This window comes from Nymphaea colorata, chromosome 4 (assembly GCF_008831285.2).
Source record: "Nymphaea colorata isolate Beijing-Zhang1983 chromosome 4, ASM883128v2, whole genome shotgun sequence".
In the NCBI taxonomy this organism is placed as follows: Eukaryota; Viridiplantae; Streptophyta; class Magnoliopsida; order Nymphaeales; family Nymphaeaceae; genus Nymphaea; species Nymphaea colorata.
Window position 1 is genome coordinate 16,377,965 of NC_045141.1, and position 11,917 is coordinate 16,389,881.

At 37.6% G+C, this 11,917-nt stretch overlaps 1 protein-coding gene across 1 annotated transcript; it reads right to left on the reverse strand.

The window, feature by feature from the left end:
• Positions 1 to 1,265: 1,265 nt before the first annotated feature.
• LOC116253193 (caffeic acid 3-O-methyltransferase-like) lies at positions 1,266 to 4,093 on the reverse strand. The gene is made up of 4 exons (XM_031627964.1): positions 3,786 to 4,093; positions 2,546 to 2,964; positions 1,837 to 1,901; positions 1,266 to 1,583 (listed from the first exon to the last, which is right to left on the reverse strand). Exons 1-4 carry the CDS (start codon positions 4,091 to 4,093, stop codon positions 1,266 to 1,268), a joined length of 1,110 nt encoding a protein of 369 aa, XP_031483824.1.
• Between the last annotated feature and the right edge of the window lie 7,824 nt (positions 4,094 to 11,917).

Here is an 11,917-nt window from a genome sequence, read left to right on the forward strand (position 1 = left end):
TTATTTCCATTCATTATTTTTCAGCAGCGTACAAAATGAAACGTGAGGTTCTATTTTCACTCGCCTTAAACTTTTCATACTCTGGTTTCATTAAACTCTGTCCACAAATAATGACATAAGGATATAAGGGTTTTTGTCATAGAGAAGATGTGGCTAATGTTACAAGATAAAGGAGATAAGATTAGACCAGCTAAATACATCAGAAATTGGATCTTATACAAATAAAAGGACAAAAAAAAATCCTCATCAACAGAAATGATCGGCTAAATACACTGGAACTTGAATTGGGCACACTAAAGAAATGCAAACTGGAACTGATGGTCTAAGAAATTTGGGATCTGAAAACAGTAGCGGAGGTAGGTGTATGCTGCCGTAGCCATTTTCCATACCGGCCCACATAAATTGACTTATTTATATAGTATTGATAACTTCGTGTGAGTTTTAAATGTTTAAATACTGGTATCCTTTGAAATTTAAAATATAAACTGTTAGTGCCCCTTAGCCAGACACTTCGGCTCCGGCATAGTACACCAATAGGTTCAAGTTTCGCTTCCTAATTTCGTCCTAGTTCGCTAGGTCTATGTTCTGGTGTGGTTGGATAGAAATACAATATCAGGCACAGGAAGGGAATGGTCAGGGAACATGAGTGGACTCAATTATAAATATGCATTCGAATAATACCACAATTAGAGAATAAGTTTTGGTAGCCATGTAATATCAAATGAAACTTAGTGGTGATTTTTGCCAATATTTACAAATTTAACGATTCAGCAACTATAATTATCCGTTAATCTAAGCATGTCGTAATTTAAGATAAATTCAATATTCAGCTGAATATCAATCGTATTTCTGTTTTGGCTTTCCCTAATATTCACAAAAAAATTTGATAGAGCATGCTAACGGATAATGAACACTTGACCAACTTCAAACTTAAAGCACTTCTGGAAAAGCAAAGTCGTGACATCTAATATGGCTAGCTGAAACCCAAAAAACAAAAAGGATGACAGAAATCGTTTTCCAAGGACAAGGGAAAAAAAGAATGGCGCAAGAGGTTTTAGAGTCTTCCATCCAAAAGCCCTAGCTTAGGACCCACTTTATTGAAATTGAACCTCTAGTGAAATACAAGCAATAGAGAGGCCTCCCTCAAAAATAAGGGGCGAGCTTCACACTGGTCCACAATATTAATTTATTTGAAAGCCATCTACATTACTACACAGGTTCAAAACGGAAATGTTCATGGCTCTTGAAACAGTCATACTGTCATACTAGAGACAATCGGTGCTCTTGTTCTTGTAGAATTCAATGACCCAGAAATTGTAAGCGCAACATATGGCCTTGATCCCTGTAAACCCAGCGGCCTTCGCCAAACCCACAAACTCCTTCTCCGTCCTCTCCTTCCCTCCATGATTCACTGCCAACATCAAGACATCGAGCTGAAACACCGCAGATGTGCTTAAACTGTTATCTACAGTCTCCGGCAAAACCATCTCCACAACAATCACCTTGCCATTCTCGGGCAGTGCCTTCCAACAATTCTCTAGCAATTTCAGGCAATGATCATCATCCCAGTCATGAAGAATCCACTGCAACATATTTAATGATCGTGACATCTTAAATATAATAGATTAATAAATTGTTTAGCGCTTAAATTTTCAGTCATATATGTGTACATATGTGTGTCCATCTATCTTTTTAAATGTATATATAGAAGATGGAATATTTAATCAATGATAGTTCGACCAAGCATTAAACATCGAATACCCAAAAATCAGGTTCACTGTGCAAGAGAGATACATGAATGAGAAAGTGATAACAGAAGGGACCAGAACACAAAACCTTCATGAAGATGGCAGCGCCTGTTGGCACGCTAGCAAACATGTCACCTTCAACATGTTGAACCCCTGCATTACATGATAGCAGAAAACGCATATCCATGAATCAGGCAGCTCGTGTACAGTTACAATATTGACAAGGTTGGCTATGTTAGATTCATGAGCACACAGCTTGTTCAGTGGCTTGATGATGTCCATTAACTTGGCCTAACTAAGCCGACACAATTGAGATCGAGTTGGGTGCACAGTATACTCAAGAAAAAAGAAGTGGGGTTAGGGTATTTTAGAATTTTTTTATAAAAAATATACATTTTAGACTTTTTAACATTTTCATAATCTTCCTTTTATCCTTCTAAAAAACTCTTTTTTTTTTATGTTTTGTGTCATCACACACTCATATGCACAATTTTTTGTGCAAGAGATATAGACATAACCAGTTTCAGATACAATTCCAGATTTTCATGGGCCTAAATCTGGCTTCCCATGTTTGGTTTGGTAATCTAACCCCAAAAACCGTGGTGGCCCAGACATGTCTTCGGGCCTAACGTATAAGCTGGCTCAGTTTTGTTGAATATTGCAGGATATATATACATCAGCTTATTAATTATATCTTTTTTTGTAAAAAGAATGATGCATAATTCAGCTGTTAATTTGATTTAAATTTCTTTCCATCTTGTCCGAAAGGGAAAATCGGACGCCTGATGGCTACCTACCAGGAAATTTTGGAGCTTCTTCAATGACATGTGGTTTGTCGAAGTTGGTGCCCTTGATGTGTGGGTACTTGGCTGTAATGAGGCTCAAGTTGGCACCAGTCCCTCCCCCGACATCCACCAGTGAATGGAGGCCATGGAAGCCGGTGTAGATCTCAAGGATCTTCTTCATGATGATAGTTGAGTGATGGTACATTCCGTTGTTGAACAGCCTATTCAAGCGTAGGTCCTTTCCATGGTAGTCAAAATGATTCATACCGTAGGCCCTGTGGAAGGGGATGCCGCCTTCCAGCACTGCATCTTTGAGGTGATACCATGGCTCCATGTACACCTTGTCTTGCACGGTTAGAAGCAGCGGGCCGAAGGAACCTCCATTGTCGTCTCCCAACAGGAACCTTGATTTCTCCCCGAGCCCATATCCCCTGTTCATCATGCCCACCCACTATATCATATTTTAACTAGGGAATGTGTGCATGTGTGAATGCAGAAGGATCCAAATCTATCGGATGTCTGATGTTGCAAAATGACCAAATAACTGGAAAACCATTGCTAAAAAGGTTTCGTAAGCCGTTACTAAAAATGCCATGATCCATCGCTATACTATAAATTATCACTAGTGCTGTTGTTATAATCGATTTTTAATGACATACTTTTACTTTTTAGGAATCAGTAAAATACACCGGATTGTTGTTTTACTTTTTAGCCATCAGTAAAATACGATGAACTGTTGTTAAAAGCATTGTCAACCATCATAAACCGTCACAACATAAAAAGTTTCCCTACATATTTCTCCAATCATCCATAAACCAGTAGCCTCTCACACGAGTAGCTTGATGACTGGATCGATAAAGCTCCTTGCAGCGGAAACAGAAGGTTCCAGAAAAACAAAAATCGCAAAGGGAGGGGAGTGCCTTACTCTCACGAGACGTCGTCGTTTTTTAAAAGAAATGGACGGCTTTAGAAGGCGAACTTGGATATATGTGTCTTAATACCGATGAGTAAGGTTAATGACTAAAATACATTTAGCTTACATTAAAAAGTTTTGTTTGTAACAACAAAATTGAAAATAAAAAACAAAATACTATGAAGGACATTTTTTTAGTAAATTATCAAAATATCTTTCTTTCCTGACTTTTTATCTCTACAAGGGGGCATGTAATGGACGACTCGCTGTTAGCGAGTTCCTCACATGTCCTACATGTAAAGAGAGAAATTAAGGGAGAGGAAAAGACAAGATTATCACCAGTGGATCCTGCCATCGTGATTTTGGTTAGTGTTGGTGGTGGCCGAGCAGTTGAGGATTGAGTAGCTAGCAAGCAGTCGGAGCAGGCGCTCTATCAGGGCCGGTGCATCCGGATTCTTTGCACACAGTCGAGCTGCTATCTCTCCAGATGTAAGCAGTGTTGATCCCTCCCCCATACTAGCTTCCGCCATCACTTCTAAGATGCCCAGCTCTATAACAGCCCTCAGAGCCATGGGCAGCACAGCAGCAGTCGCCAGTTGCCACGCTGATAGGCATGCTTCCTCTTCCAACCCACTGCTGGTGCTCATGGTCGGACGCTTGTTACAATTAAAGATGAACTGTCTTCTTATAATGGTGACAAGAGCAAGGTAGTAAAGATATTTTGGTAATTTGTTAAGAAGATATGTTTTTGTATTTTATATTTTATTTTTGTATTTATAAAAAAATTAATAAACTAAATGTATTTTAGTCAATCAACCATAATAACAAATGAAAGTCTGCGCAGAAGCACACGTAATTAGCTTCGCTTTGAGGAGAGACCACAGTTGGGTTTCGAGCCAATACACAAGTCTGAACGACACCACAGTGGCAGCTGCTTGGGTAGGGGTAGATGCAGGAATTTGTTTTATTGTAGAAACTGAACTATAGTTTTAAAATTTTAACAAAAATTAAAGTTTTTTACATTAAGACTGAACAATAATTATGGTTTCAAAATTTTAAAAAGAAGTAAAATATAATTTTTTATAATTTTTATATAAGTTAAATTAAAATTTACATAATTTTTAAAAATCTAATCAAAGGCCATAGCCCCCTGCCGTCACCCTTTAACACCTTGTGCATGGATAATAACTAAAAAAGATCACTAAATACAGATGTTGTTAGCTTCATCGTGCTTAATAGTTTGTGGTACTCTAAACCTTATAGACATGAATTGTTCTATATATATATAATACCAGTAGATTTGCTCATTTCACAAGATGAGCTACTTCGTGAGCAAGTGTTATGAACGAGGCCCTTTTTGAAGAAGAAAAAGCCACAGAGGAATTTGGGACGAAGTTGTTCTACCGTTAGCCACACAAGTTTCTTTTTTACTGAGTTTGATGGCAGATAAAAAATTGGAATGGTAAATTTAGTATGAAAAAAAAATTATTAACAAAAGTCAGACCCTATAGGGTCCAACTTTTTTGCAAGTAAAATTACCTTAATCTATCTATTTCAGCCGGATAATTTTTTTTGTGTTCGATTTTAAAGTGAAAATCCGTAAAAAAACAGCAAGTTTCCTGATGCATATAAAATTCCTGTGCATTGAACGGGGCCTTATAAAAAAGATAAAAACTGCAAGAAAAATATTGTTCGTTACAAAAGTGGCGTGGTTACCCGATCTGGTCATTAGCGTGGGAGGAAGAACCGTGGTTCACTTACTTGACTATGCGAGGAAGGGAGGAAGGTTATCTCTTTTTGTCGAGAAATAACTTTTTTATTTTTGCAACGTCCGAAATAGATCGAATAGCATATGCACGCCAAAGTTTTAAAAAAAAAATTGGAGGGATGGGTAAAACGTTTTTAAAAAGTAATGTTTATTTTAGTAAACTTTTCATATTTTTTTATCTTTTGAAAATGATTTTATATAGTATAAACAAAAAGTATTTTGGTCATTGCATATCACTGTGTACAATTTTTTGTGAGTAGAAGCCTACACATAATCAGTTTCTGTAAGGTAAATTGTGGATGAAGCGATGCACATAACCAGCTTTACACCCTATTTATGCAATGTGGAACCAAATAACTTGCTCACAAGGTTGTGCATTGTGGAACGCATGTTAAATGCTAATGTTCCTTTTTTTTTTCCAGTGCTTGTTAAATATCAATGTTGTCCTTTTTTCTTTTTGTGGTTGCATACAAGCTAATCAGTCTGTGTAATATATAATTTTTAAGCATTAAAAATATATGTAGCATAAATTAGAAAAACCTTAAAAATAATAACAATAAAATTGACGGGACCTTTATCTTTGTCACTGAAGCGAACAAGTAATCGTCGATCGAGAAAATGATTATGAGGTAATAGGATTTGTAGCAGGGAAGTTGTCCTCCGTCTCTGAAAAGTTGGACATGAATTTTTCCGTAGCAGTGATCAAGTACACGGTTCTCAATGCTCACGATGTTCAGAGTACTCGGTTCTCAATGCTCACGATGTCAATTGTACATCATGGACACAGAAAAGCAAAGCAAGTGATTTACAATCACCTCCAACAAAGTCTTCAGGATAAACTTTACTTTGTTAGTGCACGCTTTGTCCAAAGCTTTGAAAGAAGAATGAACGTGTCTTCTGTTGAATTGGCTTGCCTGATATTCATTTGAATGGGCAAAAAAATATATATTATATATAATATAATTTTTAAGTATTAAAAACATATGTACAATAAATTGGAAAAATCTTAAAAATAATAAAAATAAAAAATAATGACGGCACCTTTATTTTTGTCACTAAAGCGGACAAGTAAAACAATAGTCGGAAGAGAAAATGAGTATGAGGTAATAGCTCTGTCTCTAAAAATTTAGACATGAATTTTTAGGTAGCAGTGATTAGAGTACTCGGTTTTCAAGGCTCACGGTGTCAATTGTGCATCATGAACACGGAAAAGCAAAGCAAATGATTTATGCAATCACCTCACGAGCAAAGTCTTCACGATAAAGTTGCTAGTGCATGCTTTGTCCAAAGCTTCGAAAGTAAAACGTGCCTTCCGTTGAATTGGCTTGGCTGATATTCATTTGAATTGGCAAAAAATTTATATTATATATAATATATAATTTTTAAGTATTAAAAACAGATGTAGCATAAATTGGAAAAACCTTAAAAATAATAAAAATAAAAGATAGTGACGGCACCTTTATCTTGGTCAGTGAAGCGAACAAGTAAAAAAATCGTCGGTAGAGAAAATAATATGAGGTAATAGGGTTTGTAGCGGGGGAGTTATCCTCCGTGTCTAAAAATTTAGACATGAATTTCTCGGTAGCAGTGATTAGAGTTGTCGGTTTTCAATGCTCACGATGTCAATTGTACATCATGAACACAGAAAAGCAAAGCAAGTGATTTATGCAATCACCTCGCGAGCAAAGTCTTCACTATAAACTTACTTTGCTAGTGCATGCTTGGTCCAAAGCTTTGAAAGTAAAACCTGTCTTCCGTTGAATTGGCTTGGCTGATATTCATTTGAATTGACAAAAAATATATATTATATATAATATATAATTTTTAAGTATGAAAAAACATATGTAGCATAAATTGGAAAAACCTATAAAAATTTATGACAGCACCTTTATCTTTGTCACTAAAGCGAACAAGTGAAAAATTCGTCGGTCGAGAAAAACCTAAGATTGTTGTATTTATTGACATGGTGCATATAGGAAAATCTGCGAACATTCTGTACATGGTCAAACGGGTAAAACAAGTTTCAAATGGTGGCCTACATGCTTTTTCCGTCAAATTCTAAAACCGGCCCATAAGAAAAGTGGAGACCATTCCTGTGCTCTTGGAATATGTAGATATGGAGATAAGGTTTTCAGATTGCTTTCTAGTGAATGCCATTGCACATGATTTAAGATGTGAAAACTCCTTCGTTTGGGTACAAGAGAAATTAAATTCCAAATCTAATTAAATCAGCTAAAACCTTCCACCGGGGAGATTCAAATATGCCAAATACCGCAAGTTGTCAGATAGCTACAAATTAGAAATTCATATCAGAATCACCATAAACGATTATTAAAAGTATCATTAACTGTTCTTGTACTACTATAAACAATCTCTAATGCTTGCGTTGTAATTGTCTTTAATAATGACAGATTTTTTATTTTTAATCATCCAGCATCATCCGCCATCCTCAACAGATTTTAACCCCTTACCACACTTATAACACATTTTTTAGCGCAGAATTACTTTATATGTGCAGGTAGTACTATTCGCATTCCAAATAGTTCATAGATCTATTAATGGTCTCTTTGTTGTTAGCTGACCATATTGTTCGGCAATTCAAGCAACCGTAAATCAATTCCAGGCCTTCCAAAGATTTCTGCACATGGCTGACATCTCTTTCCAGCTAACGATAGGACAATTTGTCCCAGCTGATAAGGTGTCAACTTTAATCTGGTCTCACCTGTGTCACACCAAAGAAAATTACTTGACAGCTGATCTAAATTCTGGCAGAATTGAGGTGCTAAAACCACGTGACAAGACTCCAATAAATAGGGATATCTGCCGGCGTATGACGACATTCTCTTCTTCCATTCAGTACAGTAATTCACCTTTAACAAGATCGGTTCATACTGCGCTTCAGTAATCGCTCTGCTTTGAAGTGGGAGGCTGACGGAGAGAAGATTGTCACTTGCGAATCACAAATAGATGAACTAGAATTGATAATGAAAAACCAAAGTTCTAATCTAAGGACAAAGACAAACCTCGACAAAAAATTAAACTCACGTTGGCTTTTTCTTTCAATTCTAAAAAAGAAAAAGAAAAAAAAAAGCAGTTAATCACTCAAAGAGAGATATTTATACCTCCACCAATTAAAATGATAGAAAATTGATCAATAAAATGAAAAATGGATCCCAAGTATAATCTAGTGAAATACAAGCAATAGAGAGGCCTCCCTCAACATCGAGGAGCGAGCATCACACTGGTCCACAATATTAATTTATTTGAAAGCCTTCTACATTACCACACTGGTTCAAAACGGAAATGTTCATGGCTCTTGAAACAGTCATACTAGAGGCAATCGGTGCTCTTGTTCTTGTAGAATTCAATGACCCAGAAATGCAACATATGGCCTTGATCCATGTAAATTCAGCAGCCTTCACCAAACCCTCAAACTCCTTCTCTGTCCTCTCCTTCCATCCATGATTCAGTGCCAACATCAAGATATCGAGCTGAAACGCTGAAACACCGCACATGTGCTTAACCTGTTATCTACAGTCTCCGGCAAAACCATATCCACAACAATTACCTTGCCATTCACCGGCAATGCCTTCCAACAATTCTCTACCTGTTTCAGGCAATGATCATCATCCCAATCATGCAGGATCCACTGCAACATATTTAATGATCGTGACATCTTAAATATAATAGATTAATAAATTGTTTAGCGTTTAAATTGTCAGTCATATATGTGTATTGTTAGAATTCAAGCATAGGCAAAAATATAAGTCACTCACGATTTAACGTGGTTCAAAGTATTGTTCTCCTACATTGACGACGATCTCTCTCACCTTAATTTGGTTAGGTGAGGTTCCACTAATATGTATAGGAAATGTTACATCAAGCCACTCTTGGAAAGATATCTTTCCTTGGTTTACAAATTGATTGATCCATGCGTTGGGATTGAATTTCCTTTGCTGGTTTGACAGTTTCTCTTTTCTTATTGCTGTAATGAAGGGATAGTTGATTTCTACTCTCTTCAATTTTCTTTCCATTTTCATCAGCACGTTTTTGTCCACAAGAATCAGCTCCAGATTGGGCGTCAGTTTGATTTGTCATGCTAAGATCCCCCCTCAAACTCAATGGTCCTGAGTGAATGTTGAGTTTCCGTCCTCGAACAAAAGCATTTGTGGGTAGAGCTTTGGTGAGAAGGTCCGCCAATTGATGAGAGGCGGGAACGTATTTGATAGAGAGTTGTCTGCGTGCAACAAGATCTCGAACGAAGTGTACATCTAGTTCAATATGTTAACCTTTCTGATGAAGAACTAGATTCGCCGTCATATAGGTGGTATTAATGTTATTGCACCAAAGTGTTGGTGGTTCTGAAGGAGAGATGCCCATATCTTGTAACAAATAGTTATGCCAAATGAACTCTAAATAGTTATGCCAAATGAACTCTGCAGCGGTATTGGCGATAGCCCGATACTCAGCTTCAGTAGAGGATCAGGCGACAGTAGGTTGTTTCTTCAAACTCCAAGAGATCAATTTGCGGCCAAGGAAAATAGCATAGGCCCCAGTGGATTTGCGGTCATATGGACAACTAGCCCAGTCTGCATTAGAGTAAGCATGAAGCGGAGTTGATGAGTTTTGGTGGAGGAGAGGGCCATGATGGATGGTGGCTTTAACATAGCGTAATATGCGTTTTACAGCATTTCAGTGTTCAGTTGTAGGTGTGTTCATGAATCAACACACTTTATTGACTGCGTAGGAATGATTAGGGCTAGTGATGGGGAGATATTGAAGTGCCCCAACAGTTTGGCGATATAGAGTGGCATCTGAAGATGGTGTTCCAACCTTTGTCAGTGAGGAGTGTGCCGGTAGGGGTGTAGAGATAGGCTTGGCACCAACCATATTTGTTTTAGCCAGAATGTCAATAATATATTTTTGTTGTGAGAGAAGCAATCCTTCTGACGTTGGAATGGCCTGAATACCCAAGAAATAATGTAAAGATCTGAAATCTTTGAGAGAGAAGACAGCACTGCGATGATGAACCAACTGAGTAACTTGATTAGTAAAATTCCTGGTAACAAAAATCCTAACCTGACCTGTAGTCAAGGTGAACAAGGAGTTGTCCACGTGAGACATTTTAAAACTCATATGTAGGAGTGACTGACTGAGACGATGATACCATTCTCTTGAGGGTTGCTTTTGTCCATAGAGTGCTTTATGAAGTTTGCACACATAACTTGGGTGGCATTGATCTTCAAATCCTGGAGGCTGAGCCATATATACATCTTCAGTAAGATCCCCATGTAGAAACACATTATTGACGCCGAGTTGTTTTATAGACCATCGAAGAGAAGAAGCGAGAGATAAAACTGTGTGTATAGTAGCTAACTTTACAACAGGACTTAATGTTTCAAAGTAGTCAATGCCTTCCATTTGATCATAGCCTTTAGCGACTAGTCGAGCTTTGTAGTGTTCCAAAGTTCCATCAGCTTTACGTTTAATCTTGAAGATCCATTTGCACCCGATAATAGGAATGGTCCGGTCTGGTGGAACAAGAGTCCACGTTCCATTTTGATGAAGAGCTTGCATCTCCTTTGGCATAGTCTCTTGCCAATGGATAGTTTGAGGGCTTGAACATAAGTTCTTGGTTCCTGGTCGGAGTAAGATTGGGTGACAAGAGCAGTGGAAAGTGGGTAGGCTGTTGAAAATGCGGATTTCGGTCTTCTCGTGCCATCTTATGAGCGGTTGATCATGTTATTGGCTCGAAGAGGGGGCATGGTTAAAGGAGGAGGAGTGGCTGACTCGTCTAGAATAAGAGGTGTAGCTGGAGTGGTAGTTGAATTACGTGGAGGGGTGGTTTGAGATTATGGTGTTGGGTGATTTGAGGGATAGTTGGTTGTGGTAGGTAGTATAGGTAAAAAAAATGGATATCAGAGCAGTGTTACTATGGGTATAATGGAATGGTTTTGGTTGTTCAAAAAATGGAAAGTCTGATTCATTGAACACAACATTTCGGCTGATAATGATTTTAGAATTTTGGAGGTTGTAGCATAGATAGCCCTTGTGAACATTTGAGTATCCAAGAAAGGTGTGTTTGGAGGACTTAGGTTGAAGCTTGTGTTGGTGATAAAGTTGTAAGTTTGGATATGCGGTGCAGCCAAACACTCGTAAGAATTGAAAATTTGGAGGTATTTGGAATAAAATTTCAAACGAAGACTTGCCTTTGAGACCTATTGTAGGAACGCGGTGTCCAAAAATCTGTTGGAACGCCTCTATGTTTAAGAAGCGAGAGGCCTGTTTCAACAAGGGTGCGATGTTTCCTTTCAGCTGTGTGATTCTGCTCATGTGTATGAGGACAGGAAATTTTTCTTTTGATACCATGATCTTGAAAGAACTTGTTAAGAACTGCATACTCACCACCGCCATCAGACTGAAAAAAATTTATTTTTGAATCAAAAATATTTTTGACTTTCACCTTGAACGCTTTAAAAGTCTTTTCAGTGTCAATTTTATATGCCAAAAAATAAATCCATGTAAACTTCGAGTATCCATACACAAAGTAGACATAGTATCGATATCTGTCTTTGTAAATCAAGGGAGCCAGACCCCATATATCCAACTGAACCACTTCAAGTGGTTTAGTGGCTTTGTGATCAGATTGAGTAAAAAGAAGAGTATGTGATTTTCCAGATTGACAAGCATCACAAAAGTTTTT